General features: G+C 31.9%; 1 protein-coding gene across 1 annotated transcript; it reads right to left on the bottom strand.

Moving 5' to 3' along the window:
- LOC18598152 (delta(14)-sterol reductase) lies at positions 305-6,826 on the bottom strand. Its single transcript, XM_007027547.2, has 13 exons — positions 6,642-6,826; positions 6,419-6,536; positions 6,257-6,327; positions 5,587-5,643; positions 4,803-4,894; positions 4,020-4,067; positions 3,619-3,739; positions 3,443-3,489; positions 2,643-2,724; positions 1,823-1,899; positions 1,604-1,723; positions 792-866; positions 305-698 (listed from the first exon to the last, which is right to left on the bottom strand). The coding sequence occupies exons 1-13, from the start codon at positions 6,687-6,689 to the stop codon at positions 545-547; spliced, it is 1,110 nt and encodes a 369-aa protein (XP_007027609.1). The 5' UTR covers positions 6,690-6,826; the 3' UTR covers positions 305-544.

Here is a 15,921-nt window from a genome sequence, read left to right as displayed (position 1 = left end):
AAACAAACAAAACAATTTTATATTGTTTTCTTGTATTCATTGAAACACAATAGTAATAATCACTTTTCATCCCTTGCCCAACATGCTGATACTTGCTGCCATCTCCAACTCCAAAGCCCAAGACCACAAGCTTTTTAGAATGTTGAAATTGCTACTAAAACAATGGTCCATTGGTCATCGAGGGAGATCTATAATATATATGGGCCCAAACATACCTTCAATCTTGTGAGGCCTAATATGATAGTCTCGCCCGAATCGTGGATCCATCAGAACAGAATCCTTAAACCAAGTGCTAATATACGAGTTGGGGTTGTACGTGGAGTTAATATGCTTGGAAAAGATCAGCCTTTATCCTTACAGAGTGACAGGAGCTCATTACATAATTGGGGAGTGAGGCAGATTAAAAAAAAAAAACCCAATTTGGTTCTTTTCCTGCTTCAGCCAATTTCAAGCTACATTCGGGAATTTTAGAAGTTTTTGTTTTCACGGATGACTAAATATCAATAATTAGATTGCACAACAGATTTCCAGCAGCATTTTGTGACTAATACAAATATGGAAATATTCTCCATGGAACAAGTCTGCAGTATTCTGCCCATATTTCTTTGTACTTCTCTGCACAGCGGGCTTCATCTCTCCTTTCTCTCCATACCAACAGAATGAAAAGATAAATAGGGTAGAAGTATGGAATGGGGGAACTACAAAAAACCAACAGGGAAAACGGTTTTACTAAATAAGAGTTTAAGACAAAGGATTACATCAGTTTATGGTGCAAGAATTTGGATGATTACCTTATTCCACAAGGTAAACTGAAGGACAGTGCCAGCAACAAATCCCCAAGGTAATTAGAGTGCCGTGCAATTCCCCTTTACCGAAATAATAACATTAGCATCAGATAAGCATCAAGAGAATTGGACATATGACTACAGAAGATAGTTTTTGCCACATAATGGGTATGGGCTAAAAATCAGTGTATGATCTGAGTGAAAAGAAAGAAATTTGTTATTTGCTAGTAAAAGGCTTGGAATATGAATCATGATTTTGTATAAGGTAAACTAAAATGTGATGCATAAATGTGTATCATTGCAGTTCCAGCTTCCACCATAGGGTACGAGGAGTTCCAAGAGCCAAACCAAGAGAAGGAATGGGAAAGAGTATAAATGTTTATACTGACTTCTTTCACATAATATTTGAAGTCATAATCTATGTTGCATGGGGATGGGTGTGAATGTCAGACAGGGATATGTACCCAGCGATACTTTCAGTGATTCAAAAAATTTTCTTTATAATTGAAAGCTTAAACCCCCAAACACATACTCATGTGAGGTGTCAAATATGTCTCCAACATGATTATATCACACATTCAGGGATGATTGATATGTCTTTAACTGAGAAACTTGATATAGAAAACTATAATGTCATTTAGATTAAAAACCAAGTTCACATTCCTTCTGACCACCAGCTATCAATCTAAAGATTACAATTGCACAAGAAGCAATGGAAGTTTATTTCTCAAAAGTTCTAGTCCGGACAAATCAACAATAATATAGCAATTATGTCAATGACTAGAAGCATTCACGATGATTATAAAAAGAAATCTTACCAATAACCAGAAGCAAGCAGCTTTCCCCCAATAACCTTTGGAGGCTTACCCCATATAAGTGCTTTGGGATTCTTTTTGAATACATGCTTTTGCTTATTGGCTCCTCTAAATACAAGATACCTGCCAAATTTTTTGAAGAAAGAGATTAATCAAGAAGATTGGGTAAAAAGTCAAGACTAAACGGGAAAATAAATATCCTATATGCTGGTTGGGAGTTACCCGATCAGAAAAACAAAGCAATTTGCTATTGCAGCAGCTGTTGTCAGCTCCACTTTGTTATTCAAAAGCCACCAACCCTATAGCAAAGGTGAAGATGAGCAATTTACAAAAAGTATCTAAATTGATATGATATTCTTGATCCAAAGTGCTGAATATCTCTTGAGCATCAATGAGAACAAATATGTCACTGCAAGTATTGGTTTCTTTTGTGTAAATCCTTTCAATAGTTGGTTCAATGATTAAATGCATTATATAATGGGAAAACATTTTCAAACAGCCACAGCAATAGTCAGTACAGGAAATTGCTACATTATTAGCTGATCACATTCTCTAAATTGGAAGCAACAGGGTGATTCCAAAACAACAAAATTAGAGGAGGAACATTGTAGTACTCAACTCTCTCCATGATATAAAAATGAATTTAGATACCTTCAAAAAGTTATGGGAATAGCATAAAGCATGTAAAACTTTCATAAGCTGATTCTGACAGCAGCACTCATGTACTGATACAGGAAAAAAGAGCACTGTATTACCATCATATGAACTATGTGATGTCTAAGACATAATGACACCATCACTAACAGTCATCTTTGAAAAGTGATGGCAACACTAGAGCCTGCATTCTCTAGCTATGCTTGAGCAATGCATAAAGTGGAACCATTCTATTATTTCACAAACAAGTAAGAAATCCATTTATTATTCCATAGGTCTCGAAATTTCTGTAATCCAGTTTAAAATCGCAAGATTATGAAGCTCACAGAGACCAATATGTGGTGCAAATTGCCAAGAAAGGTTTTCTATCTAAGCCATCATTACATGCCTGGATGCTAAATGTGAAAGGAATCCACACTAGATCTCCAAAGACCAACATAAAGCCCAATCTCTCAGCAATTATGTCCCAGCTGTAAAACACAACCAGATATAAATAGGTCAATTCAGTTGTTTTATCATACAGAAAAGACCAATTCAACAACCATACCTAGCGCAGTGAATGGGACAAGAATGGAAAGGAGAGAGGTAATTGCATAGGAAACCATAGTTCAACCAGAAACTTCTAATTCTCATTACAAAATTTAACATCAAGTACAAGGCAGGCAAGCAAGTATTTACAGGCTAAGCTTGATATTGAGAACAGACAATTTGTTAAGTTCAGCTTGGTTTTACTTATGTAGCTTGACTTATGTCAGTTTGCATCATGTGAAAAAATTCATCTACTTTAAAGGATTTATTTAGAATATCATAGGTGATTTACATTAAATGACATGTTATATTTACATTAAATGACATATTATATTTACATGAATACCTTGTCAACTACAACTCTTTAGCACCATGTGGGTAAATATTGGGAACTAATGTGAATAACTACTTGCAACAAAGCTGAACATTAACTATTGGAGCTTGGTGTCTAAAGATCACTTTGCTGGTCAACAGGGGGAATTAATGCTGATAATTTCTTGCATCAAAGCTGACCAATATCAAGAACAATGCCCTTACCAGAAGCCAAAGTCAAGAATAGCCATCAGCTCTGACATAGTCAAGCTAATGATTGGTATGATAGAGTCAATATAGGAAAGAAGGTTATTCTATGATTGGTAGCATAGAGGTAATGGCACTTACGTGGAAGTCATGTACTCCTCATGAACAAAATAGTCCACAATGTATAACTGGTACAAAGATGTATGAAAAGAGGCTACTTAGTATTGGTATAATACATGTAAGACATTTTCTCAGGAAAAAAAAAGCCATGCAAGATACAAAAAGGAAAAAGGACTTCATTAGAACAACCAGATTACCAGACAGAATAGCTGGTAGAGAATCATCGATTGGCTCAAAGAGCCATCTTGAACACTTTTTGCTAGAATTGATAGGTTGATAAGTAGCCATCCCATCATTCCAGCTCTAACAAAGAAGAATCTACAACAGATGATTCAATCATCATTAGAAGCAATATATTCATCATAGCATAGAAATGCATATATTGTGTTGATCAGTGATAAGGAGGGCAAAAACACAAGATTATAACATGGAAATAATCAACGTATGCAAGCAATGACAGAAAGCTAAACTCCTGGACAGACCACCAGTTATCATTCACAAAGTGCAAGAAACAAGAGAGTTTCAAATTATATGTGCTTATATCCTAGTCCTATGAAGCAGAAAATATGTGGAGAAAATTGAAAAGTGAATCACATACTTGAGATCGATACCCAAAAACTGAGGATTCAGCTGTATTCCATACCACCTAAAAAATGATATCAAGGCACAAATACCAGGATCATAGATCAATATATTTTCTTGTTTATTCAGAAGGCAACAAAGAAAAAGGAAAAGGAGAACCAATTGACTTGTAACAAAGCAAACGACACATAAACTGAATCTATCATTTTTAAGGCAACAATAATCAAAGTAAACTTGTTAGTCATGCAACTGTTAAATTTTATATAAAGGGAGATAGATAATCAATGACAAAACATTACTTTATGTGTAGTTATTACAAAAAATAGATCCTTAGTAATTAAATGATGGTAAATAAAACTAAAATTGAAGGTGATTAAGTGCCAATCATCCTAGCCAAAAGAGGGTTTCAACAATCCACATTCAGAAATCCATGGTAGCAAGAGCCTAATTTTTTAATTCTTCAGAGGACATCAAAACTATAGATTAATGAGTTTATCTGCTCATGAAGAAGACATTCTATCAAAGGATGGTGTTAAGGAAGTTCTGGAGGGTGACAACTTTAGCATGCCTCCATATCCTGGCTGTTCATTTTGAAATAATATAGTTAAATGAGGCAAAATCAACATATTCCTGGCATGCAGGTTACAAAAGCCGTTAAAAAGATGGGCAGCAAAATATTTACACAAATTACTTGCTAAAACCGTTTTCCCCATTAAAAACGAATTCTGTAAGCCTGCTTCATTATTTCACTAAAAAATTGATATGTCTTGGAGTTATAAACATTTGTTAACAATGGTACCAGTCATGTATTAGGTTTCCTGTGATGTGAGGCTTTAGTGAAGAACCTTTACTACCAGACCTGCAGCCAGCAGCATAGAGTACTAACATCACCTGACAAAAGGAAACAGAAAGCAAAATGGAAAGACAAATTAGAGAAGACAAAAATAGTAACTCTACACCAAGAAAAAAAAAAGCAGAGGGAGAAGACTACCGTATAACAGACAGCCTAGAGCCACGCCTCAGACTTCAAAGGTTACTTCACATCATATGGAACAGTAAATTCTGAACCTTTTACTTTTAAAATAAGAAGCATAGAGGAAAGCTAGACCTCACAAGATGGAATGGGGACAGGATAGTAACGTCCATAAAGCAACAATTATCTCTTAGTCCCACCCCAACTAAGTGTTAGGAGAAAACTGTTTTCTTCCACAGGGACTATCTTTCTTCTAAGCCATAGAGTTTAAAAATCGACTAAGTTCACCACAACAAATTACAAGCCAGCAGGATGTTTTTCTATCAAAGTCTGAGTTGACCTATTTACACGTGGAATGGAGTTCTTCATGCTTTGTGATTTGCGCATGGTTGAAATAGTTGCTCTATGGGAGGATCTCACCAAGCCAACAAATTGAAATAGACATTCCAAGATTTAAAAAATGTCTGATGCATGCGAAACCAAGTTGCATTTAGATATGTGCATGCTTCCACCAGTATTTATTACACTCTAAGGAGTTCTCAGTACTTCATGCAAATAAAGGATTACTGTATCCATAAAACAACCTATCACAAAATTGACAGCAACTTACAAGAAAACTGAATATAAGAGTTGCCGATAACAGCTCAAATCCTCTGTCTGATATCATCTGCAAACATTTCCATAACAACGGGCACATAAATGCAGTCACATTAGAGTGGGGAAAACAACCAAGGTAAAGATTTTCATTGTTATAAATCTCAATATATGTGCAATATAAAACAAAAAGATATGATTTCTCTGATTGCTTGCTTCCAGGCTTTGAATGTAATATGTCCAGATTAGCAGTTCAACAAACTACAAGGGAAACAAAATAACATAACTGCAGATATAGTAGATGAATACCTCTCCATTCAGTTTAAAGCATGCCTTTCAAATCAGTTTACATAGACAAAATGATAATAAATCCATGTCAAAAAATGAAAAAAAAAAAGTTGGTATGTTCAATCTTTGAGCTGATGACACTTAAATTCTTGCCTCAGTTAGTCAATAGATTGCATATTTGAAGTTCATAAACGTATGTTTAAAATCCAAACCACAATTCACTAGAAATGCCATAAGAAAAAAACACTCAAACACTCTTTCTCATACTAATATTAGCAAAAATACAAATAGAAGCTTACCAAAAAATCATTCAACCATAGACAAATACATAACAAATAAATGCATCATTTCAATAAGTAAATATATATAATTTAAATTGCAGACAAATACATACATACCGCGGGTGATACGAAATTCATCTTAAAACCGATCCCGAGCAACCCAACTAACAAAACAAGAGCTAGAAATCCTATGCATTTGGGAAAAAAAAAGAATTAATGAAACCAATCATATTGCATAAAAAAAATAACTGCTCTAAGTATATCAGGACATAAACAGACCATTGCAACGGTAATGGAGACGAGAGCCATCTTGCAGTGTGACTCCAGGGACAAGTTTTCCAGGTAAAATAGATCCAGCAATAGCTAAGTAAGCAAAGAATATTGCCAAAGCAGCAACCTACAAAAAAAAGAAAAGAGAAAAGAAAGAGATTTATAATTTTCAAGAAAGCTAAACAATGTATTTGAAACAATGAGGATTTTCTTCATAGAAGGAGTTGGTTACAGAGTTCCAAGAGGGAATTAAGGCCTGTAGAAGATAACCCAGATCCATTTTTCTGAGATTGATTGGGTGCTGAATCTGCTTTCGAAGGAATTTTGAAGCTATGCTCTATTTTTCCCACTCTGCTGACTCCAGTCAAGGGGGACCGTGACGGTTGTTGGTAATTTTCGTAAAAATGTTTGCCCTTCACTTTCTTCCCCTAGCCCTACATGCTTTTACAATCTCTTTTTTGTCGATAGTGGATTTTTTTATTAATATTTAATATATAATTTTTGTTTTCACGGTAGGTTTGATTGTTAATTTTGTTTAATAAAATTACAATAATACTAAAGAGGGCATTTGTAGTGTCACGTGGTATCTTAAGATCATCACTCTATATATCACGAGGTATATCATGTTATTATTTTAATATCACGTCATTAAGATGTAACATGTTAATAATGATAGTATTATCGGTATTATTTTTTAACGATAAAATTAGATATTGTTAAAAAAAATTAAATTAGCTTGATTTTTAAAATTAAAAAATTAAATTATTTTGATTTTAAATAAAAAATTAAATAAAATAAAATTGAAAAGTATAAAAATTAAATAGAATTTTTATTAAAAAAATAATTATATGTGTGCCTTTTGATCGGAGCTTTTTAATATACAAGGGAAGGGAAAAATAAAAGGAACTTAGCATTTGATGGGGGACCTCTAACACGTCAAAAGTCAAAAAAATATTTAGCTAGTCAAACTAGAGTTGCAAACGATAAGTGAAAAGCTGATCTAGTTTCAGAGGGCATTTAAGTGTGTTTATTCTTTTGTTCGCTCAAGAAACAAGCTTGTGAATTTTTTTATTTAATTTATACTTTTTCTTGCTTGAAACTCACAACTGCAGTTCAATTCCTTTTTTTTTTAACATATCTATTAGGCTTTTGTTTTAAAGCTGGCGGCTTTGTGCCGCGAGCTCTTTCAATTGAAGCTTGCGGCACAAGCTGCGAGCTCTTTCAATTAGCTCTTTTAAATGGGGCTAGTAGGTTGTGCCTCGAGCTCCTTAAATTTTATTTATTTATTTAAATAGTTTTTTTAAAAAATATATTGAATATATATTGATAATAAAATTTATAATTTTGATAAATTTTGTTGGTTTTTTTATTATAATTAATTTAATTTAATTTTTTTACTTGACAAACACATAAATAATAAAAATTATTACGTATGTATATTTATCTTTTTTTTTCATGATCATATTTGTAGGTTTCTTTTTTCATCATTCTCTATGCCTAGGACACGCTTCCCTCATAAGATTAATTATGGTGAGCCTGAAATAAAAAAAACAAAAAGATCACTGCACATAAAAGGAAAAGTAATTATTCCAAATTAGTTGCTCCCAAGAAAATTAGAGTAGGAAAGAGGTGAAACTCCTATTGTCCTTGAAATTGAAAAGATAAAATTATTAGAGAAAGAGAAGAAGATCGTTTTTGGGAAGCAGTTCGTGCTAGACAAGTTGACAAACATCCTTCTGAACCTGTTGGATATGATTGAACTCGTCTATGCTCAAAAGCACCTTCTTATAAAAGAAGTGGCATTCAAGGACTATCCATTCTAAAGTTCAGGTTTGAGCGTGGTGAGTTTTCACTTTTTACTACTAAGTTAAGCTTCAATTCTCAATTTGTTCATGGCTAAGATGAGTGGGTGAATAAGGTGTTGAAAAATCCTACTTATGTTAAACTTCTCTCATCTGTTGGGATATTTGATGCTATACGTGTCACTTATAAGCTCAATATTCGTAGAGAAAAAAGAATGGATGCATGACGTGCTATTCTTGCAATGTGGAGCATTTTTTCTCATACTATGATTATAGTATAGGGAGAATTTACCTTCACTCTGAAAGATGTGTGTGTTCTTTTGGAACTTCCTTATATGAGGAAGCATGATTTTCACTCTATCAAGCTTTCTGAAGAAAAGGTATGTACTAGAGACTTTTCTTTGATCTACTCAAGAGTTTGAGTAAAACTTCAAATGTTGCACGGTTCTCCCATTAGATAGGAGTTTTTTTTTTAAAAAAAGTTCATTGTTAAAGGGATTGAAATTGGTTCTCTTGAATACCCAAACCATGAGCACGAGCTAGTGGCTTTAATAATCTTTTGGTTGGCACAACATATACTACCAAGGTGTCCAAATGATGGTATCTCTGTGACAGTTGTTCTTTTAGCTATAAAAACTGTCAAGGGAGTATGTTTTCCTCTTGCTCCACTGTATCTAGAATCTTTATATAAAAGACTTGACTTGTACCAACTCAACACTGTCGAGTCAGCTAGACGTTATAAAGTTTTAATTTTTGTAGATGCTTCCTTCATTTAGATGTGCCTATGGGAAATGTTTAGTACTTGTGCTCTTGTGCCCAATGCATATCCTTTTGCATTGTAATCCGTGAATAACTCTTTATCCAAGAACAATTATAGAGCTTAGGCGTGGAATGATCGACTACCAAAGGGTAATGTTCTTGAAGTGATGGTTGTGATAAAAGAATTCCATCATAGACCTTATGTGTAACCTATAAATGGATTTGGTGATCCTGGAATAAATTATGAACGCCATCGTCTACAGTTTAAAAGAATGAGCTCACGAGGTATTAACTTTTGTATATGGGTTTATAGTTCCCAATTGCCTTATGTGATTGAGAGTTCTAGTTCTGGTGAAAATAAAACTTTCATTTTATCGAAGTGAAATCTTCTTATAGAGTGGCATATCAATTTGGATTTAACCAACCGATTCCACCTAACTTTTCTTCATCTATCAGTTTTTTTTTTCTTGTGTTTTTTCATTTCTCATGGCAAGACTTCAACTTCATTTACATAAACTTAAAAGAAAAGAAAAAACGAGCGGGAGAAGAAACTTGGTGCCGACCATAAAAAATGACAAGAGGATATGGCCGAAGAAGAAGAAAAAAGAAAAAGAATAAGGGATGGAGTACGTTTGGTGAGATAAAGTACCTTAAAGCCTAACCTAATAAAAATGTAAATCTTATATAATTAATTTAGTTACTACTTTAAATTAATTTTTAATTAATTAATTAAAATCATTAATTAACTCATTTAATAAAAAAAACATGTAACTATATCAAACTTGCATTTTCATACATAAACTAATTCTGAAAATTAACTTCATATTCCTAATAAAATACTTGTAAATGAAACGTTATAGTATTATTTTTTAGTATTTTAATAAATATTTTCTCATATATATACCAAACGTTTTAATGCTATCTTCTCAACAATTACATCCTTAAACACCAAATATCACCTAAATGTTTACAAATAAACTAATTTCTCTTACCTAGTAAAATTATCAAAATACTTTCAATTCAAAGTAAAATTACCAAAATACTCTCAATTTACATGACCATATGATAAAAAAAAATGTAATTTACAAGAAGTATAAGTGAAGTTTATCTTTTACTTCACCTAGAGATGGCAATGGGTATGCTATTTTTGTAGAGATTGCGGGAAGGGGCTAGTAGAGGCCTTCACCCCCTCCCCACAAAAAAATATTATAATCTTATAACTTTTTCTTATTTTTTTAAAATTTTATAATTTTATCTTTATTTTTTAAAAATTTTATAGTTTTGTCCCTGCAAACATTGAACTTTTTGTTTTCATCACCAAACATGAAATTTTGACTCCATTATTGTATTTTGGATACCCTTAAATATCCAACCTGTCATATAAATTTAAAGTATCTTCTATTCAGATTTAGAACGAGTTTGGACATAACAGTTTCACTATTCATAACATTGTTAACCAGTATCTACAACAATGTTACAATTTACCAAGTTGTAAAATTGGAAGTGTATCCGTTATCAAACTTCAATCATTGTTTGATTTACACCTTGATTAATTTGAATATTTTACGATGGTTCATTTGATAACCAGAAAATAACTTGTTAAATAAAAATATTTTTTGTATAAAATATTTTACAAGAAAATTTAATATTTTTATTATTTGGATATTTGGATAATTTCGTGAAAAATATTTTTCACTATCACTCAAATTTTAGAAATTTTAAATACAAATGTACCTTATAAGAAACCATGGATTGTTAGGCTCAAAACTATTATTAGGATTTTTGAATCTAAATAATTCTCAATATTCTTTAGATTTAAATATTTTTTTAGTTTTTAAGATCAATGGGAGTTTTCCCATTGATCCATAAAGTATTTTACATGTGAGGGTCCATTTATTTTGATGTAAAATATTTTTCCAATAACGTTTTCAAAACTTATACTTATTTGAAAGATGAAAAATTTATATCAGATGTAAAATATTTTACAAGTCAACGAAAAAAAATCCGCTAATCACATAAAATGTCTTTCATCCCTCTAAAGAATAAAAAAAATCTCTTATACTAAGCCTAACAGTATAGGTTTGATGAATACTGATATTTAACTTAAAATATTAATATTTAAATTATTCAATACTATTAAAATTTTTAAAAATATTTTTAATGAAATCATTCAATGCAATTAAAATTTTGATTTTTAAATTGAATAAATCTTACTAATAATTATAATAAAAAATATTTTAATGATTGCCATTTGATGAATACACATTTATAAGTATAGGTTTTAGATGTCTTACACAATTAATGAATATTAATATTTCTATAGTGCTATAGTAAAAAAGTTATAAGATAAAAATTTTTAAAAAATTAGAATTTACTTTCATTACACATATGTGGTTAAATACTTTTAAAAATAACATTATTGATTTTGTCCATTTTTATTTTCATTTCTATTCTTAATTTGGATCTCAAATTAGTGAAAATAAAATGTCACCATTTTTTGTACTCAACTCATACTGATCATCTTTAACAATAACTCCACCAGTGATGGTGAAAATTTTTCACAAGATGATCCAAATAATAGAAAATATTTTTGACTGTTTATTCAAACAATAGATAGCATTAAATTTTCTTTTAAAATATTTTATATAGAATAAATTTTCCCCTAACAAATTATTTTCGGTAACCAACGGACGTTGAAATAAATTTTCAATCTTTCAAATAAAAATAAGTCTTAAAAATTTTTTTCAAAAATATTTTAAATCAAAATAAATAGACTCAAAATATCAAAACAAAAAGAGAAAATTACAAGAAATAACCCTCCTTATAAGGCTATTTCAAAAGTAGCCTTCAGTATAAAGATAACTATTTTTAGTCAATTTTAGACATGAGTTGACCAAAATAACCTTCAATACATTTCAGAGAAATTAATCCCTTGAGATCTCCCTCATTCTCACCATACAAACAAATTAAATGTGCTGTCAGCTCTCTCAGCTCCTTCAACTCTCTTAGCTCTCTCTTACCATTCAACTATCTCTAATTTGAGCACCATTGTCATCGCGCTCTAGTCTATTTCTCCCCATCTCTCAATACCATCGTCGATATATAGACCCAAGAACAGATATGACTTCAAGGTATGTCATTTGTGTTATTTCCTATCACAGGAACACAACGTTGATGGAAAACCCACTCCATGCATTTCTTAAACTTTGGGTGTAAATTAGAACAGTGCATTGAGCTGTTACACGGCATGCATGTATGCATGTAACAATTGTAATTGAAATGGCGTGTTAAAAATATATTAAAATGGCATGGCCTGTAGTGAAATTTATGTGTACATGGCGAGTAGCAAAATTTGTGAAAATGGCATGTAGAAATATTTATTTCGAAAACCACGTGTAGCATATTGTTTTTGAAAATGACGTGTAGCATAATTATTATGCACATGGCTTGTAACATAGTGTGAAGATTGGGTGTAATGAAATGTTTTTAAAAAATGGTGTGTATAAACATTTTTTGGACACACCGTGCTGCAATGTTTTAAAACATTGCATCTGTAGTGATGTTTATAAATTGATTTTATTTTTCCAATTCAAGAAATTATAGAGAAAGATGTAAACACATTACGTTACGTGTAACAAAACTTGATTGTGAACAGTTGAAAGATATAAGAAGTGAAGTTGCTGTCATCATACAATACTTGGTAATTAGTGGGTTTGAAAAGAGAAAAGAAAAGAATAGCCGTGTTTGTTATGTAAGGAAAAAACAGGCCCATTGATTACCATGAATTTTATGATGTTCAAAAAACTAGTATGAAACAAAAGAAACATATCATAATATTAAAAGGAAAGCCCAGTTCACTTGATGTGGACACTACCTATATTACCTTTTATCCTATCTACCTTTAAGAATTAATTACCATTACCATAGTTTAATTTTATTCACTTATTATCTTCAAGTTAATTTGGGCTTAATTTAACTTCTATTCCTATTTTTGTATAGACTGACTTTCACTAATGTCATGGGCCAATGTGCAGTCCAAAATTGAAAAATTGAGCTTTTGGGTTGTTAGGTAGCTTTGGGCACATTGGTGGCCCAATATCAAAAACTAGTCCAATAAAACTAATGCAATTAAGGATGGATCAAAACGATTAAAACGGATTAAAACACTAATCAAATATTAAAATTCTAAACAAAATCTGGAATACTCCAGAAACATATGAAATAAATAAAGCTAAAAAAAAAAGAAGAAAAAGCTAGCGCACCCTGCCAGGCACAATACGTTCTGCCATACGTGAAAAACTCGCGTTTGGCAAAAAGTGGAAATGGCACCCCCAAGATTGGAATTGGGTATAAAAACACTATTGTAGCAGCTACAAAAAGACCACAACGGCAACCAAAAATAAGAAAAGAAACCCTAAGTTTTCTAGCAGCTTGAACCACTATCCACAACCAAAAAAAAAATTGATGAAAAGCAACAGAAAATAAGGAGTAATCGGGGGGGAGAAAGGGGATTTCTATTTTTTTCTCTCTCACGGTGAGTAGAGATTCAGAGGTCTTTTGGAAGGGGATTGGATCGGATAAAAAAGGGAAGTGAGCCTGGGTTTGGTGCCGCCGGTTGGAAAGTAGAGTGTTTTGAAGGGTGCTGTTGGTTAAAGGGTAGGAAAGCCTGGGTTTGGTGCCACCAGTTAGAGGATAAAGTTTGGTTTGGTGCCGTCAGTTAGAGGATAAAGTTTGGGTTAGTTACCGTTGGTTAGAGGGTAGTAAAGCCTGGGTTTGGTGCCATCGGTTAGAGGATAAAGTTTGGGTTAGTTGCCGCCGGTTAGAGAGGGTAAAGTTTGGGTAAGTGTCGTTGGTTAAAAAAGGAGAAAACTTGAAGGGTGCCACCGGTGGGGTGAGTGAAGAGAGGGAGATCTTGGGTGAGAGAGAGCAGAAAAAGAAATGGGTAAAGAGAAGAGAGAGAGCTGATGAGAGAGTAGAAAAAATAGAGCCTTTTTAGAGAAAGAGCAGCATAAACATCAGAAGCAAGAGGAATAGAGAGAAGAAGGTAGAAAGTTACATCCCAGTGTAGAAAAAGCTCCAAACAATGCCGTTCAAAAGGAGTTAAAATCATTCCTTCGACTTTCCATGATGTGGTAGAGGAGGTTCGGTGGGCTGTAACGTTCCATTTAGGTCACCATTTAATTCCAAGTTAGGTAAAAATTATATTTTCTTTTATAATTTATTGTGTTTTGAATTGATTGTGTTTATTGTATTATTTGATGATATGCAACAAAATTAAATCATTTTAGCATAATGCTTTAAAATTTTCAGATAACATCTTAGAATTTGGGAAATTAATGTGAGCAAAGATGCAAAAATGCAAAGATTAGAATAATAAAAAAAATATTTTTAAGGTAACTAGTTAAATTAAAAAAAGAAAGAGGAAAATTAGATTTAGGGAATGGCTATTAGAAATATATATACAAGACACAAAATAGGCTGCCTAATGAAATATGTTGATAATAAAAGATTTAGAGGGATAAATAAAATATAAGAATATAAATGAATGGAATAAATGATAGGCTAATATGTGCATATAGATTAAACTAAGTAAAATTGGAAATTATTAGGTTATTAGTGGGGTATTCTTAAATAAAAATATACAAAAGAACATGGGAAATACGTATGTGCATTAGATTATAAAATACATATTTAGTGAATAAAAATAAGAAAAGGAAGAAAAGAAGAATATCATGTCAAGTATTAAAAATGGTAGAATTAGTTAAATAACTATAATAAGATAGGTATGAGAATCAACATTAGAAAATTGACTTTTAAAAATACAGTAGTATTAACTATAGGTATAACACATAAATATACCGATGATGGGATGATTGGCTGGGACGCGAGGAGTCGCAATCTCGGACTAATTTTTCCTTGGTTCGGAATCCAAATTAAGGCCACACCAATATGATGGGAGGACCTCGATTTTGAGGTTTCGAGATTTTTTTTTAATTTTAAATAAATAAAAATTACTATACAATAAATTAGTCAAACAAAACATAAATACAAATATGGCATAGATAACATATATTTAAGTCGTCCAAAGATAAGAACGAAAATTGTGAAAATGGTAATACTCATGACAATAAATAAATAGATAAATAACTAAAATATTCAATGATGGAAAATTCAAAATAATAAATAAGTTTAAAACATAAAATTTAAATATCTAGTTGTATAAAATATATATATATAAATAAATTAATGAGTGTTATGAAAAGGGAATAAGATAGATAATAGAAAGAGAAAAATGGAATCAAAATATATATAATTATGAAACATGATATCTTGTTATAGATTTTAAGTGAAAAGATTATTTACATAGTAAAAATGCACACTCAAATAACATAGAAATATAGATAATTCATAATATGCATAATCATAAAGGAGAATATAGAAAAAGAGAGTCCATAAGAAATAGCAAGGAAGACATAGGAGAACTTAGAAATAAAAAAAAAGACTAATAATGAACTTCATAAGCATAGCATATATTTCTATTGCATCATACATGTCATGGCATGTAGATACTCTTGTTCAAGAGTATAAGTCCTGATGATGGGATCTTGCGAAAATCTTGGGAAGGCGAGTTTCTCTCGAAAAGTTTCCTAGGTGAAAGGATGTTCTCGGGTCCCACCAGTATGATGGGAGGGCTCAGGAAACATCTTTAATAAAAAGGTTTTTACTCGTAATAGGTTTACATACATGAAAATATAATTGTTTTAAAAAAAAACGTACGATAACCCCGAGGATGGGATTTATTCGTCAAATTTACGAAGGTAAATTTCTCGGATAATTCTCTAGGTGAGAGACTATCTCCGGATCCCACCAATATGATGGGCGGATCCGGGAGAATGTCCTCAATAAAAGGTTATTTGTCCGACATTATTTGAATTTTATGCCATGCATTTC

Source organism: Theobroma cacao, chromosome 5, assembly GCF_000208745.1.
Source record: "Theobroma cacao cultivar B97-61/B2 chromosome 5, Criollo_cocoa_genome_V2, whole genome shotgun sequence".
NCBI lineage: Eukaryota > Viridiplantae > Streptophyta > Magnoliopsida > Malvales > Malvaceae > Theobroma > Theobroma cacao.
The sequence above is the reverse complement of the archived record's forward strand: the minus strand, read 5'-3'. Positions and strand labels throughout refer to the sequence as shown.

Excerpts from the sequence above, each read along its gene's own strand:
- LOC18598152 (XM_007027547.2), bottom strand. The coding sequence starts at position 6,689 with ATGGATCTGGGTTATCTTCTACAGGCCTTAATTCCCTCTTGGAACTCT. Across the intron at positions 4,068-4,802 it reads GGAAACCTAATACATGACTG|GTGGTATGGAATACAGCTGA; the intron begins GTACCATTGTTA and ends ATCATTTTTTAG. Across the intron at positions 699-791 it reads AGTTTACCTTGTGGAATAAG|TTCCCCCATTCCATACTTCT; the intron begins GTAATCATCCAA and ends GGTTTTTTGTAG.